This window comes from Rhinolophus ferrumequinum, chromosome 15, assembly GCF_004115265.2.
Source record: "Rhinolophus ferrumequinum isolate MPI-CBG mRhiFer1 chromosome 15, mRhiFer1_v1.p, whole genome shotgun sequence".
Taxonomy (NCBI): domain Eukaryota; kingdom Metazoa; phylum Chordata; class Mammalia; order Chiroptera; family Rhinolophidae; genus Rhinolophus; species Rhinolophus ferrumequinum.
The window spans coordinates 39,672,919-39,688,946 of record NC_046298.1 but is presented as its reverse complement, the minus strand read 5'-3'; the positions used below and the strand labels follow the sequence as shown (position 1 = coordinate 39,688,946).

Here is a 16,028-nt window from a genome sequence, read left to right as displayed (position 1 = left end):
TGTAACAGGCAAAGAAAAGGGCAACGTGACCAGAGCCTCAGGATTTTAAGGCCCGGGGGCCTCGGGTAGGACGAGCCCATGCCAAGGCCCGCCCCGCCTTCTCTACTGTCCAATGCTCCTTCTAGAATTGTGAGGCAGGAGGGGGCGGGGCCAGGTTGTTAGTAAACGGGGAGCCACGTGCGGGCCCCCGAGCTGGGCTGTCCGGGATCGGCGCGTGCGCACTGGGTACGCCGCCTGTACGCAAGCGCGCACTCTGTGCGGAAGCGACAGCGCGCGTGGTTTGGTCTTGTGGAGGGGGCGATGCAGACTGACGCCAAGATCCGCACTGCGGGTGGAACAGAGCCGGGCCCTCAGGGCCCCGGCTGCAGCCTCCGGCACTTTGCCTGCGAACAGAACCTGTTGTCCCGGCCGGATGGTTCTGCCTCTTTCTTGCAAGGTGAGAACTTAAGCCAGGTAAATACTGCCGGAGCCACGGCCATCCAGGTCGTATTTGTTTTAGGGGGCGCCAAAGGTGTAACGTGCAAAGAATGCCCACCTCTTTTGATACTAGTAGGTAAATGTCGCTCCTGAACTGGTACAGAACGTCTTCTTCAGGTGGATACTACTAAATACGTTAGGATGCAAATATCTCTCCCGACTAGTAGGGAGAAGATATCTCCACCCTGGTAAATGATTATAAGGAGAGAGGTGCAGACCTCCCCATAAGCGTGAATACTCCAGAACAGGGAAAATCAAACCAAGATAAATGTCCCCCTTGATTTGATTTCCTCCTCCTCCACACACACACACACCCCTACCCCTGAGTCCTTACGTCCCAGGCAGAGGCAAACCTGCCAATTTGCATAAATGCCCCATTACCGGCTTAATTTACTCCCTGCAATGGCAGATCTTTCACCCAAGTAAATACTTTTCATGTCATAGGTGATGTCTGCACCCTGGTAGGAGATTTTCCCCACCCCCACCCCACCAATTGGGTAAATATCCCTTTGACAGGGATACACATCTCTCCATGTGAGTAAATATCCCTAACATTGGAGCAGGTCTTGCCTATTGGGTAAGTATTCCCTTCCTCTAGCTAAATACCTCTCAAACTCCCTGACCCGGGTAAATAATTCCTCTAAAGATAGGCCTAAGGATTACCCCTATAGATGCTTCAGTTCTCTCCCTAGGGCACTAGCTTCTACTCAATTACAAACCTGCTTTCATTCATTTCTTCATTCATTGGACACATGTATTTGTGCCAAGTACCGTTCCAGGCACTGAGAATATATCAATAAAAATATTTTAAATCCCTGACCTAATGGAATTTACACCCTAATAAAAAAGACAGACAGTAAATAAGATAACTAAGTAAAATGTTATGGAGAAAAATATAGTAGGAAAGGGGAATAGAGTACGCCCGAGAGGGTTGCAGTCTTAAATAGGATGGTCAGAAAAGGCTGCAGTAAGATGGTAACATTTGAATAAAGACCTAGAGGTAAGGGAGCAAACCCTGAAAATAAACAGGAGTGAAGAGCGAAAGCATCCCAAGCGTGAGGAATAGCAGGTGCAAAGGCCTTGAGGCAAGAACTTGCTTGATGTGTTTGAGGAAGTGAGACCAGTGTGCTGGAGCAGTGAGTGAGAGGAGGTTTGGAGAGAGGTACTGAAGCTTGCCCATCGTACAAGTTTATGGCTTAGTGAATGAGGTGGGAGCCATTGGAAGTTTTGCTCAGAGGAGTGACATGATCTGAATATATTTTAACAGAATCTCTCTGGATTCAGTGTTGCCTGGAGATGGTATGGGGAAAGGGGGAGGTCATGGTGGCCCAGACCAGAGTGGAAGCAATGGAGGTGGTGAAATTCTGGATGTATTTTGTTGGTAAAACCGACAAAATTTGCAGATGGTTTGGTTTGGGGGTATGAGAAGAGAGGAATCATGCTAAGGTTTTTGCCCAGATCGGCTGTGCTAGGGCAAGATGAGTTCAGTGTGGAACATGAAGTTTGCGGTGCCTAGTGGATACTACAGTGGCAATCTGGACCGGGCCATTGGACATACAAGTCTGGAATTCAGAGGAGGGACCCAATCTGGACATACCATATGAAATCCTCTGGCTATCGATGGTATTTTGAGCTCTTGATTGAATGAAATCACCTAGAAAAGTGGAGTGTAGATGGGAAAGAGAAGAGGTCCCAGGACCAAGCCCTGAGTCTTCTCACTTGTGAGGAACTACTGTGTTTCCCCGAAAATAAGACCTAGCTGGACAATCAGCTCTAATGTATCTCTTGGAGCAAAATTAACATAAGATTCAGTCTTATTTTACTATACAGGTCTCAATATATAATATATAATAATATATAATATAAGCAAAATCAATAGAAGACCCAGTATTGTATTATATTACATTATATTGTATTATATCATATTATATTAGACCTGGTCTTATAGTAAAATAAGACTGGGTCTTATATTAATTTTTGCTCCAAAAGACGCATTAGAGCTGATTGTCCTGCTAGGTCTTGTTTTGGGGGAAACACTGTAGCAGAAGACATTGAGAAGGAGCAGCCAGTAAGACAGGAGAAAAACTGAAAGAGGGCGGTGACCTAGAGCCCAGAGAAGGCGTTTGAGATGTGAAGGTCTGACTAGCTACATCAGTCCTACTGAGGGGTTGCATCACATGAGGATGGAACAGACCTGGGGGTTGATTGGTGATGCTGTCAAGAGATATTCCAGTGGAGTGGCGGGGTCAAGGAAAAGAGGAAAAGGAGATAGCAAATGGAGACAGCTCCTCAGGAGCTTGGCTGTAAGAGGATCAGATTCATGGGGCCGGAGTTGAAGATGGATGTGGGTCTGGAGAGGAGAGAATTGCTCTAGAGAATTGCTGGTGCCATGTAGCGGAGAAGGTGAGAGGAAGGACTCCTGTGCTTAAGGGGACGGCAGACCGCTCATCGGGAGTAAGAGGAATAAAGACCCCAGCGTGGATCTAGTTCTTCTTGGGTAACTTCGCCCTTCAGGGTAGATTCTCCGGGAGCACAGAGAACCCCTCAGTTGTGTGGCAGCTCTTCCTCCCTCAGGAAAAACAGCCCCAACAGAGGACCTTCCCAGTCCCACCCCCAGGCTTAGCTGTCTTGCTAAAATCAGACGCCTGGAGTTTGTTAGCGCCTTCCTGTTCTAAAACCCCAAAGCCCCAGGACCTTGGAGCAAGGGGAGTCCTTGAAGACCCTTAAAGGTGTGTTCCAGGTGCTTTTGGCCTCAGAATCTCTGGTGAGCTTAAAACGAAGAGCCCCAGAACCCACCCTATGCCTACCAAAGCTGGTCCTCTTCACTTTTAATTAACTACTTCAGTCGTTCCGATTGCAGAGCAGTGTTTTGAAGCTGTGCGCACGCTCTGTTTCTCTCCGTTGCAGGTCGCAGATGCACCCCCTTTTCCACACACACACACATCAGAATGGCCTGTGGTGGTCTGACCTCCAATGCGTGAGCCCCATGAGCCGCTGAATTAAGATCTCTGGGGGAGGGGCCTGGACATCAGTGTCTCTTAAAGCTCCACGGTGATTTCAGTGTGCCGCCAGGGCTGAGAACCACCACATTCGTTGGTGGTTTTTTACTGGAATCAAGTAGAAAATATCAGAGTGTATCAAAGCAGTAATGGTAAGAGAGGTTTTGTGAGGCATTTGTTCCATTTACAGGCACAGAGATTTGCAAGAGTTTTGAGTCCCACTGTAAAATGTATTTCTTATTGGGAGTTATGGTCAGAAAAGTTTGGAAGCCGCTGCTGTAGTCCAGTCTCTCTATTTTGTAGTTGGTAAAACTGAGGTCCAGAGAAGTGAGCAAAATCAACCAAGGGTATAGAGCCAGGAGGAGGAAGACAGGACGAGAAGCCAGGCTTTTTATATCCCAAGTCTTGCCTCCCCTTTTCTGGTTGATACCCACATTGGGGAAATAAGCAGGAGTCAGGACCCACGCTCAGAAGTTCAGCCTTTCCTCAGGTGTTCTGCCTGCTGCAGAGTTTGGGGATGGGAGCCTGAGGGAAGAGAGCTGGGCTAGGGAAGCTTTGGAAGGAAAAGTGGAGACCAGCTGCAGTAATAGTGGAAGGGTAGCTCTCAGGAAGAACTTCCTGTTACAGTTTAATATTATTAGCTACAGTCTGTTTCGTACTCAGCATGGACCAGGGAGTGTTATGGATTATCTCATTTACTCCTCAGGACGTGTAAGGGAGACACTGTTATTATCCCCATTTTACAGATGAGAAAGCAGAGACAGAAGTGAAGCGAATGCTCAGCATCGCTGACAACAAATGGTGGGCTGGAGTGGGGGTGACGTAGGGTACCCTCGCCATCTGGCTCAGAGCCCACCTTGTTAAGTGTCGCACAGTGGACGTGGGTGAGGCCTCCATGCTCTTTCCCGCAGGGGATACCTCCATCCTGGCAGGCGTGTACGGGCCGGCTGAGGTGAAGGTCAGCAAAGAGATCTTCAATAAGGCCACACTGGAAGTGATCCTGAGGCCGAAGATCGGGTTGCCTGGTAACTGCGCCGGGCCAGGCTGGGTCTCCAAATGGCCAGTCTGCTGGGACTTCTCGCCCGGCTCCTCCCTCACTGCTGTCCCCAGTTCCCACTGTCCCCTCGTTTCCCTCGTTTCCCTCGTTTCAGCTATTGGCTGTCTCTTCCTCCAACTCTGCCTCTGAATCTCTGTCTTTTTCTGTCACTTTTCTCTTTGTCTCCAGTCTCTTTCTGTTTTCCCTTCCTCCCTTCTTTCCATCCTTTTACCCCATCTCCCTCATTCCCGAGGGCTGGGCCCACTGGGATGGGCCTAGGCCGCAGCATGGGACATGGGAACTCTGGGGTTTTCCTCTCCCGGGAGGCTCCCTTGCTGGAAGTTGAGAGGTGGCATGGGTGGCAGCCAGGCCATGTCTCCTTCCCACTGGGAATCCTGTCATCCATGCAGGCCCCTGGGCTGAGACTGCAGGCCCTTTCCAGAGACTTGGGTGGGTCATATGGAGGAAGGGAAGAGCCTCACCCCACCCCTTGGTTTCCCCAGGCGTAGCAGAGAAGAGCCGGGAGAGGCTGATCAGGAACACGTGTGAAGCGGTGGTGCTGGGGACGCTGCACCCCCGTACCTCCATCACCATCGTGCTGCAGGTCGTCAGTGATGCTGGCTCTGTATCCTTTCCCCCAAGTTGCCTCCTCCAGGAAGTCCTCCAGAATCTCCCTGATTGCTTCCCTTTCTGATGGCCACGTGCACACCCTCCACTAGCCAGAAGACCTCCAAACATTTCACAGGCACCAACTTGTTGAAAAAGAATAACAAACAGCCTGAGTGTTTACTGTGTGTCAAGCACTGTTCTGAGTGCTTTACACATGTTAACTCATTTTTTCCACACAGCAAGATCAACTCACATCTAGTAATTGGCAGAGCCAAGACTTGAGCCCAAGCCATCTGGTTCTAGCGCCCCAAGGTCCCTGGCAGATAGGTGTTTTTATGTTCCCATGTTTCAGGTGAGCAAACTTGAGGCCCAGAGAGGGGAAGTCACTTGTCCAAGGTCAACAGCTGAAGGCAGCAGAGACAAAACTCACACCCAGCCTGTTTGACTAGAGCCTGTGTCATTCACCTCCACTCTGATCCTGAGCTTAGATTTGAGGCTCAACACTGGGGGAGCCCTGAGCAAGCAGAGAACTTTGGTCAGCAGCTCAGTCTTGAAAGATCCCTAATAGTTTGGGCCACAGAGGTCGAGGCTGAGGGTCAGAAATGGGCATTTCTAGAAGGCCTCACTGGTGCAGACACTTCATAGACAGGAAGAGGGGAGGGCTGTTGTAACCCCATTTCACAAAGCTCAAAGGAAGGGAACAGAAGGTCAGTCGCAGGAGTGGAACTGATTGATTCTAAAGCTGGGCGCTTATCCACTGTGCTGGACCTGGGGAGCAAAGACAAGGAAACTTGAGGTTGGGCCAGCTATCTGACTCAGTCCTGTGCTTGCCTTCCACCGTGCCGCAGCCGCGCTGCTCCCTTGGATTGTGGGCTCCCTGAGGGCAGCAGTAATGACTCCTACCTCCATCAACCTGCCAGTCTGTCAGTGGTGGCAGCTGCCTGCCAGATTCCCAGGCTCCAGGCCTGGCTGTGCCAATACTTCCCATATGATCTGGAAGGTTTCTCCCCTCTCTGCCCTCAGTTTCCCTGAAGGTGCTTAGCACGTGCCAGTCTGTTGAATATCATGATCCCTGATTGAGGCTCAGAGAGAGTAAGTCACTTGCTCAAGGTCACACAGTTGAGAGGTGGCAAAGGCAGTTCTGGAAACCAAGGTTACTTGATCTCAGAATCACTTAGAACTACTCTGCCATACTTCCTGTGATCAGTTAGTGATATTGCCTCAAGCGTTGGCAGAGAGGATGGAGGCGTGGACACACCCTGCTGGCCTGCCCTGCAGTAGAAACTTCTTAACCACTCCCTGTGGCACTCAGCTCTTGGCCTGTTGCCTGAACGCCGCCTGCATAGCATTGGTGGACGCAGGTGTGCCCATGCGGGCCCTCTTCTGTGGGGTCACCTGTGCCCTGGACTCTGATGGTACCCTCGTGCTGGACCCCACAGCCAAGCAAGAAAAGGTAGGTGTGACGGCCAGGTGGTGAAGGGCCGTGGGCAGACCCTGTCCCTCACTTCATCCTTTAGGCCTCACTTCTCAACAATGGGCTCCTACCAGCTTGGTCCCAACTGGCAAGCTCCGCTTTGTTCATCAGGGCATGTGCTAGAAACCCAACTCAAGCTGCTTGAGCAAAAAGGAAATTTAGGGACGTTCAGTCCCAAACTCAGAAAGAACAGATGTCTAGCTAAAGCCAGGGCCTCAAACACCATCAGTATTTCCTTGCTTTATTTCTCAGTCCCTGCTCTTTTTTGCGAATTGGCTCCATTCTCTCTGGCCAGCATCTCTCCTGAGGCTGTGACTGGCCCCATAAGCTGTGCGCTTCCATCTTAAGAGGCTCAAAAGCAAAGGAGAGAGCATTCCTCATTGGCTCAAGGTGACAGTGTTTAGGGCTGTGGTTACTCTTGAGTTATTTGCCCCGTCACATCCAGTCAGGAAAGCAGAAACGACTTGGGGGATTTCCGATGGAGACAATTTAATGCAGGGAACTGGTTACAACAGTGTGGGAAGAGCTGAAGGAGCCAAAAGGAAGAGTGGGGGATGCCCAGAGATCAGAAGCCGCTAGCCAGCTCCTGCTGTGCTGTTGAAGCCTTGCTGCCATCAGTCCTGGCTGCACAGACGTCCTGCTTCACCCTGGCCGCTGATGACCAGGAACGCACTTCATGGCTGCTGTGGCAACTGCCACAACCACAGCACCTGCTCCTGTCAGAGTGAGGACCAGGATGCTGGTCTCCTTCCAGTCTCCCACCAGATTACTGGTGGAACCTAGCTCGTAAGGGACTCTGGGAAGTAACAGTTTGCCGGCTTCCGGCCCCAGCAGTACAGAGCACAGAGGGAGGCCAGGAGGCACCAGGTAATTGACACCTGTGCTGTGGCTACCCCTACAGGGCAAGAATACTGTGTTTGGCAACCTGTCAGAAATGTGGGTAGAATCTGGTGTGGGGAGCGGTTCTGAGAGGAAAGTCAGCATTAGCTGGGAAAGCTGGGGGGTGGGAGGTTATGTAGACAAAACAGCTACACTTGACACGGGAATTCCTGGCTGTGGGAAAGGCGAGTCCCCTCTTTGGGACCAGCCGAGATTATGTCTGAGGGGAGAGTCCAGGTCCCCCACCTTCTACCCCTCATCTGTAGGAGGCCCGGGCAGTCCTGACCTTTGCACTCGACAGTGTGGACCAGAAGCTGCTCATGTCCACCACCAAGGGGCTCTACTCTGATGCTGAGGTACCAGCACGTGGATGCGGGTGAAGCCCAGATCCTTCCCTCCCCCTGACGTGAGATCGTGTCTCAATTCTGAGAGATTCAAGGAGAGCCCCTTCCTTGCATCTCTTCTGTAAATAAGTTTTCAAACTTTGTAGCCACCGAAACCTTTGTAGGAATTTTAAAAGGGAAGCCTAATTTATGGGGTAGGAAAAGAGCTCAGGTTGAAATCAGAAGGTGGGGGCACATGAAGCTTCCAGCTCAGAGCAGTACCCCCAACCCTGAATTCCAACCCTGAAGAAGAGTTTGGAAACTGTTGGGCCAAATGGTCTCCAAGAGCATTTCCAACCTGGACCTCCTGTGAATCTAGGAATATGTGGCAGTAAAGATTTGGGGTCTCAGGTTCCATGGCTTTTAAGACTATTTGGAGTCACAGGGCCTGTGGCTCTAAAATGCCAGGATCTCTCCAATTCCGTGAGCTCTAAGGTATGGAGCTCTGAGGTCAGGTCTCTTCTAGCTGTCAGGATGCTTGATTCTGTTGGTTCGAGGCCCTGGAGCTGCCAGAAGCTGACCCCTGAAGCCCCACCTTCTCTTTTTTCCTCTTCCCCTCTAAGTGGGGGAGAAGGAAATGCACTTGGAAATATCCCTTTCCCACGTGTCTCACGGTGGTGGGGGGGAGGGGTCTGCCCAGATGAAGGGGGAGGTGGTAGGTTTGGGGGCCCTGGGAATCAGGGATGGGCCACACCGCACTGATCAGTCTCTTCCCTCCCAGCTCCAGCAGTGCCTGGCCGCAGCCCAGGCTGCCTCGCAGCACGTCTTCCGCTTCTACCGGGAATCACTGCAGAGGCGTTACTCCAAGAGCTGAGGCAAGCTGGGGCACGGCGCCCCTCCCGCTGCCACCACCCACTACCTCCAGTGCAAAATAAACTGGCGTCCCAGCATTGCCTCTCTGCCCTTGTGTGCCCTGGCGAGCTTGTGGGCCTGCAGCTGCAGAAGCCCTTGACCTAAGGACCTGAGATCTCTAGGCTATAGCCCCTGGGCAGGGGGGCGGGGAGGGGGTCAGGCTTCCCTCACCCCCACCAGGAAAACACTACTAGGATTGCACATTTATTGAATGAATTCATCTAGTCTAATACCTGTTGAGCACCCACTGTGTGCAGGCCCTGCTAGGTGCTGAGGACCCAGCAGTGAACAATAGACCCAGGTCCCAGGTTCAAGGAGCAGTGGCGTGATGGACAAATAAAATTGGTGTTTGTCAGAGGGTAAACGCTGTTTAAAAAAAAAAAAAGGAAAATGGCAAATTTAATCCATCAGTCAGGGACGCCTTCACCAAAATGGGGACATCTGAGGAAAGCCAGGAGGAGGCCAAGGAGAGAACTCATGGACGTGGGGAACCAAGCCCCAGGCAGAGACCTGCGGAGGGTCAAGGATGGCAAGGCTGCCGGTGTGGCTTGAGTAGAGCAAGGGCAAGAGAGAAGAGACGGTCCAAAGAGAATGGGTAGTGGGCTTGGAGGGGAATCTGGCTCAGCCCAACAACCCCATGAGGTGGGAGGCTGTTGTGGTCCCCATTTTAAGATGAGGAAACAAGCTCAGAAGCCAGTTAGGTGACCAGCTGTCGTCAGTGGAGCACAGGTCCCACTGTGAGCCTGAGCCCAGGCCCTCACTGTTCAGACAAATCCAGGGAGAGGCCAGCACACTCGACTGTAGTTTTCCCATCTGTACACAGAAGTAGCTAAGGCCTGTTGGTTATCAGGGCTGGCAGCACCCCCAAAGGAGTGTCTGGAAATATTGGGGGGGGGCATTTTTAGTCACCATTTGACTATTCCACACACACACACACACACACGCTTTTATGTAGTGGGCAGGAGCCACGAACATGCAAGCATCCCATAAGAGATAACTCCCACAGCTGAGCCACGTGGTCTCTGGCTCCTGTTGCCAATGTTTGGGCTTTTGTGATGGACCCTCTGCTGCTTGCTTCACATGCTTGAACGAGCTCACAGTCCCCACAACTGTCCCTTTGAGTGGGTGGTGTTTTTGTCACCCGGAACCAAGAAGGAAATGCGAAGGTATCCAGCTTGAAATGATGCTCCACGAGATGCTCACAGGAATGCCAAATGGGGAAGAGTGTTCTAGCAAGTTCCACTGGAATGGCATTAAATAGAGTGAGAAAACTTAACTGCCTGTCAACTCCATTACTCGGTAATATCAGGCCCCATTTACTGAGCACTTCCATATGCCTCTGATAAGTGCTCCCGGCAGACATCTGTTTTGCCTGCTGGGTGCCAGCACCCCTCCAATCTCAGGCCATTTGATTCAATTGGGGCTGCCTCCCAACCCAGGCGGGCCAATGAGAGGGCCCTGGGAAAGAGGACCTCAGGTACCGGAGCTGCCAGGGCCATTTTTCTCCTCCCAGAAATGGGGAGCCTGCATGGAATGAAGCCAAGAGAGGAAAGGAGGATAAAGACCAAACCATTCCTTTTGTTTGAGCCCCTGAATCCTGTTCTACTTCAACTTTTGTCCCCTTTTTGGCGTAAGGCAGTCTGAGTTGAGTTTCTGCCACTTGCTGTTGAAAGACCTCAGAAAGAGTCTGCCGTTTACATGTGTGACACATTTGGTCCTCACTACAGCTCCCAGGTGTGGAAAACGCCCATTTTGCAGATGAGAAGAAGTGAGGCTCAACGAGAAGTCACTTGGGCTGAGATCACACAGCTAATGTGCAAAAGAGTAAGGACTTGGCACCTGGTTCTAATTCTCTACTGACCACCCTCATTCTGCAACTTGTAAACCCTCGCTGGGTCCCTCAGTTTCCCCCTTCTCCGGCTCAGGTTTCCCGGAGCACCCTGGGGACAGCCTGTCAGGCACCCCCACCCCACCTTCCCGCACACACAGACTGACACAGGTTTGGCTGCAAGAGTGTCTGGTATTTAATCTCACACTGCAGCGGCCAGGAAGGGGAGGGGGGGCATCCAGCTTGGTCCCATTGCTGGACACTGCCACTACCACATCCACCTGGATTCTCCACTCCGCCTGAGGACATGCTGGGCTGCTGGCCTCTGGTTCACAGTGGGAGCCGCAGAGCAGCTAGGGCGGGTCTCGGGAGGCCAGGTAGGCGGCCAGGGTCACCAGGGCGGCTGCATACGTGCACACACCCAGCCCGACGGCCAGGACCCCCAGCAGGAAGGCGCGGCGGGAGGCAGCCCCTGCCCCCTGGATGTCCCCCTTGGCCCAAGCCTTGTTGGTCTGTGGAGGTGTTGGGCAGTGGTGACTTGGGCATCCTCTTTCCACCCTGCATCCGAAGCCCCAGTCCCTTCCCCACAGGACACACCCATGCATTCATTCATATATTCCAAAAACAAACACGGAGCACCACTGTGGTGGTTAAGGCACAGTCGGGCACTGAGAAGACTGGGTGACTAATAAAAACATACATGTATTACTGTTTGCCGCCATTCTAACTCATCTAATGCTCACAGAGACCCTGAGGCACGAATTACTCCCATTTCACTGATGAGGAAAATGAGGCACAGGGAAGTTGAGTGGCTTGCCCACAGAGAGTGGCAGACTTAGGATTTGAGTTCAGGTTCTTCCCTTAGCAGCCCTCTGTGAAACACACCTCATTTTACCCGTGAATTTTTCCCTGCAAACTCTCTCCATCTTCCCTCCCTTCCACCCCCCAGGCCTAGCTCCTCTATTTTGTTTTGTATTTTGAATGCATTTTTTTCTTTTATATCCAGTCCCCTCCCAGCCCCCCACACACTGACCTTCTGGGCCAGGCAGAAGGCGGCGATGCCCACAGGCCAGAAACAGCACAGCATAGAGAAGACAGCCAAGCCGAGGTGGTCATGGGGTAGGAGCGGGGAAAGAAGGCTGCCGCCATCCCAGTCTGAGTCGCTGTCACTGGACGACACATCCTATGGGCAGGAGAGGGCCTGGGTGGGCATCTCTACCCACCTTCCCTGCCCCACTGCTTTGCTCCCCCAAAGACCAATACCAGGGCCTCCCCAGAAACATAGCCCCCAAAGACCAATACCAGGGCCTCCCCAGAAACATAGCCCCCAAAGACCAATACCAGGGCCTCCCCAGAAACATTAAGACAGAAAAAATGTTCCAGGATACAGGCTCTTGACTTTTCTACATCCTGGATCCCTTTGAGGGGAAGCTGTGGACCATGTCTCCAGAAAAGAACCCACCCACAACCAAAGCTTTGATTTCAATTTCCAATTCACATGTCCACTTGTGGATACTACAACTGCTTATAATCTCTGAGCTAAATGCCTGTGAAGTGGGGTGGCCAGTTAGCTCAGTTGGTTAGAGTGCGGTGCTCTTAACAAGGTTGCCGGTTCGATCCCCACATGGGCCACTGTGAGCTGTGCCCTCTACAACTAGATTGAAACAACTATGTGACTTGGAGCCGATGGGTCCTGGAAAAACACACTTAAAAAAATTAAAAAAAAAAAAAGTTAAGTGCCTGTGAAGTAGAAACAGACACCGATGAGGACAGAAACCTTAAAAAGATGGAGATTAGGAGAGACATTTTGGTGGCCTAAGGTACTAGTTTCAAACCTATCTGCTGAAATTTTATATCCTAAATAAAGAATTTATTTTTTTTAAATCTTGCATCAAATAGCTCACAGTACTTTAAGGAGCTACTGTAAGGCCAAAACTGAAATGAAAATCAAAGTTAACAAAGAGGTCAAATGAACAGAAAAGGCCCTTTTGCCCTGCAGACCTTTGCCAATCCCAGAAAAATTAACTTTTCAATCAAATCTTGAACTAGATTAAAAATTATCTTTAGTAGGGCCCCTATGCAGCTGATCAAAGCAAACCAAATCCTCCGTGAAGGAAGGTACCTTCATCCTAGACCGCAAAATAATTTTTCTTAATAATAATTTTGCAAATAAGATGACCAGCATGCAGTCAAAGATAATCAAGTACATAAGGAACTGTGAATAGAACGAACAGAAATAATCAGGCCTTGAAAGTCTTCAAACAATGCAATGATCAGACACGTACAATGTCAGTGACATTAGCTGCCACAATGTGGCAGACTGTGTCTCCCAAAGTGGCCACAATCCTCTCTCCCATCCTGGTGCTCTTCTTACAGTGTGACTGAGACTCTTCCCTTCAAGCATGAAGTCTGTGTCCCTTGTCCTTGAGTCTGGACAGGATGTGGCTCACTCATAATTGATGGAATCTAGTGGAAGTAATGCCACATGACTTCCTAAGTTAGAAAAGGTGAGGCAGCTCCTGCTTTGCTGAGACACGCTGGAGGCTGGAGGCACGTTAACGGGTCTGACTGCCCTGAAGCTGTCATGATGGAAGGAAGCCCAAACCAGCCCACAGGGGGAGACCCATGGAGAAACCCCAAGACTACATGAAGAAAGAGATACCCAGCTAGCCCCCAGCTACTTCAGCCCCTGACTGTTCCAAATCTTAGCCACTGGCTGACTGCAAGCTCATGAAAGACTCTGAGGCAGAAACACCCAACAACATTCTTCCCAAATTCCTGACCCACAGACACCACAAGTGATAATGATTATTGTTTCAAGCTTAAGTTTTGCAGTGACTTCTTATACAGCAATAGTAAATGGGAAACCGTATTTAAGAAATACGAATAAAAGACGAGCTTGACAGTATGTACAAGGCATAAGAAATTATAAAAGTGACATTAACTTGAAAAAAAAAAAAGGCCATGGATGACAGAGGCCAGAGGCGCATAGGCTCTGAAGAGAAATGGACAGATAAAGAGCAGGGGACTCAGAAATCAGAGGGAAGACAGACAGAGAGCCAAAGGCAAGGAAACAAAGATGACAGGCAAAAAAAAAAAAAAAAAAGAGAGAGAGAGAGAGAATCAGCTAAAGAAAACGGGAGAGGGAGAACAGGAAAACTACAGCTGGAAATCTAGAAAGCCCATACACAGCTGGGAAGTGAGACTTCAGGCTAAAGCCAGGTAACCTGGCCGCCAGCCTGTCAGGTGTTGGCCACAGATGGGATGCCTCCAGCTCCCTCCCCCAGCTCCCACTAAGGCCTGCTGCTCCTACCTCAAGGTCAGCGGGCCCTGTTTCCTCCAGGTAAGGGCTCACAGAGGGAAGAGGTGGTGGCAAGAACTGCCAACCCCTCAGAGACTCAGCAAAGACTGTCTCTCCAAAGAGGGACCCCAGCTCAGGCTCGCCAGGCTTCTGGATGGGGGTCTTGCAGCCCACACCTGCCAGCAGAGGCTGTTGGAGCTCTCGGAGACTGGGGCTATCCATGGCTGGGGAGAGGCTCCCAGAGCGGTTTCCTGGGGTAGGGGAAAGAAAAAGACAAGTTGTAAAAGACTCACCTTCATCCTTCTCCTGACTCCCAGCTCTGGAGAGACTCCAGGAAAAGACTAGTTAGTTCAACAACCCTCAGACCCATTTTACAGATGGCAAAGCTGAGGCCTAGAGAATAAAAGAGGCTGGTCCAAGTTGTGAAGAGAACTCAGGCATCTGGACATTCAGTTCTGGACTTCTCTCTGCTCAGGCAAAAACTACATGCCTGTTGCACATTATTCCAAACCATGTTTACACACTTGCCCCATCCTGGGTTCACACATGACCCCTTTCCCCCACACTCCTTCCCAGTGACGCTTTGCACTTCACTCTAGTTCACACCTCCTGTGCTCAAACCTGAACACTTGAATACCCAAGTCCCTGAAGCACAAACCTATTCAGACAAGCTCATCCCCCACCTCCACCTATGCTTTCATCTCCCAAGGACTCCTTGCATACTTGCCCCAGATGACACGGGCTCCCAGAAGACACCCCACCCTTCTTACACACTCATCCCAAGTGGCTCCTTGCACACTCCTAATCCCCCCAGTATCAGATCCCTCCATTTGCACACATACGCACAGGCTTCCCACAGGCTTCCCACAAGGATACTCTCCCCTTTTCCCATCACTTCCCTTGCACACCTGCCCCAAACACCCTGTCCACGCACACCTGGCCTATTCCATCCACATCCATGCTCCCACACAGCCCTCTGCACACCCACCAGCTCTCCAGGCATCTCCTGTTTTATCAGAATGCTCCTTGGCACACCTCCCATACCCCCAACCCACCACACACTTGTACACACTCAATCACAAAGAATATTCTCCTCGCCCCAGGATCACCCTGGGGACCACCAAGCCACTCGCCCTCACTCTAAACCTGGCTTGAGTCGATTTTCTCGCCATGGGTTTGCTTTTCCAACCCCAATGCGAGGACCCGAGGGTGGGGCGGTGCCCCCCACCCGCGCCCCTCACTCACCGCCCACGGCCTGATGCCAGGATCTCCTGGGCCCTTACGCCGAAACCCACCACGACCCTGCCACTCGCGGATGGGGACCTCAGTGAGCCCCGCGTTCCCCGGGGCCTGGGCCTGGAGGCGCGGAGTTCTCACACTACGCTTGGCTCCCCTCTCCGCGCCCGGCGGGCAGCGACCAGGGGCAGGGATGGGAGCGGGGCGGCGGCCTCCCGGCTCCGCCCTCCGCGGCGGCAGGGGAGGGGGCCTTGAAGGCCGACCTCAGCGCCTGACAGTAGCCCCTGCCACCCCAGGTGTGCCGGAGCAGGCGGGGATCTCCAGAACAGCAAGCCCTGATCCCCAGAGCCCAGGCCCAAGCGCTGCGGGCGGAGGAGGGGCCGTCCCCGAACCTAATTGATCATGCAGGGCCTTCCTGGCTTGGCCCAGCCTCCACCTACCCCCCGCCATCCCCTGCCCATTAACAGCAATAGCAACTTCGGCCAACTGTGTGCCCGATTCTTAGCGCTTTACGTATACGCGAGAACATTTAGTCCTCAGAACAACCTACGAGGCACTCTCACTTGTCCTGTAGTACAGAGGAGGAAACAGGTCTAGAGAGGTTAGGTATTTGCCTAAGAGCACACCGCTAACCAGTTAGTTCACTGAGCGTAGACCACACTGAGGCAGACCACCCGCTTCATCACTGCATTGATTTCTCTCCATAGTTCTATTTCTCTATCCCTATTTTGCAGATCAAGAAACTGAGGCTCAGAGACGTGTGTTCACTTGACCAAGGTTAACTGGAAGTAGGCGGCAGTTGTAACCCGGGGCTGTGTTCCTTGTAGTCCCCAGGGAGGGGGAGGAAGCAGAGGCAGAAGGTGGTGGGGTGGGGGCTTCCAGGAAAAGGAGGTTGAGGTGGGAGTAGACGGAGAATGGGGTGATGTGCTGGTTATCATGTGGTACATGTGGTGT

At 51.7% G+C, this 16,028-nt stretch overlaps 2 protein-coding genes across 6 annotated transcripts; one reads left to right on the top strand and one right to left on the bottom strand.

The window, feature by feature from the left end:
- Nucleotides 1-232: 232 nt before the first annotated feature.
- Nucleotides 233-8,747, top strand: EXOSC5 (exosome component 5). The gene is made up of 6 exons (XM_033128766.1): nt 233-436; nt 4,388-4,501; nt 5,016-5,137; nt 6,434-6,574; nt 7,741-7,830; nt 8,579-8,747. The coding sequence occupies exons 1-6, from the start codon at nt 301-303 to the stop codon at nt 8,669-8,671; spliced, it is 696 nt and encodes a 231-aa protein (XP_032984657.1). The 5' UTR covers nt 233-300; the 3' UTR covers nt 8,672-8,747.
- On the bottom strand, nt 5,144-15,496 carry TMEM91 (transmembrane protein 91). 5 transcript variants are annotated; one of them, XM_033128774.1, is made up of 5 exons: nt 15,084-15,496; nt 13,851-14,089; nt 11,571-11,720; nt 8,943-9,075; nt 6,581-7,311 (listed from the first exon to the last, which is right to left on the bottom strand). In XM_033128774.1, exons 2-5 carry the CDS (start codon nt 14,058-14,060, stop codon nt 7,238-7,240), a joined length of 567 nt encoding a protein of 188 aa, XP_032984665.1. In that variant the 5' UTR covers nt 14,061-14,089; nt 15,084-15,496; the 3' UTR covers nt 6,581-7,237. The 5 variants fall into 5 exon arrangements, with proteins under 5 accessions (XP_032984669.1, XP_032984665.1, XP_032984668.1 ...); XM_033128778.1 differs by lacking the exons at nt 6,581-7,311; nt 8,943-9,075 and adding an exon at nt 5,144-5,889 and having other exon boundaries at nt 15,084-15,492; XM_033128777.1 differs by lacking the exon at nt 8,943-9,075 and having other exon boundaries at nt 15,084-15,493.
- Nucleotides 15,497-16,028: the final 532 nt, after the last annotated feature.

Coding starts and splice junctions, on each gene's coding strand:
- EXOSC5 (XM_033128766.1), top strand. CDS start 301: ATGCAGACTGACGCCAAGATCCGCACTGCGGGTGGAACAGAGCCGGGC. Junction 437..4,387: donor TTCTGCCTCTTTCTTGCAAG/GTGAGAACTTAA, acceptor TCTTTCCCGCAG/GGGATACCTCCATCCTGGCA. Junction 5,138..6,433: donor TCGTCAGTGATGCTGGCTCT/GTATCCTTTCCC, acceptor TGTGGCACTCAG/CTCTTGGCCTGTTGCCTGAA.
- TMEM91 (XM_033128774.1), bottom strand. CDS start 14,060: ATGGATAGCCCCAGTCTCCGAGAGCTCCAACAGCCTCTGCTGGCAGGT. Junction 11,721..13,850: donor CAGGGCCCGCTGACCTTGAG/GTAGGAGCAGCA, acceptor TCCTGCCCATAG/GATGTGTCGTCCAGTGACAG. Junction 9,076..11,570: donor CCTTCTGCCTGGCCCAGAAG/GTCAGTGTGTGG, acceptor TTTTTTAAACAG/CGTTTACCCTCTGACAAACA.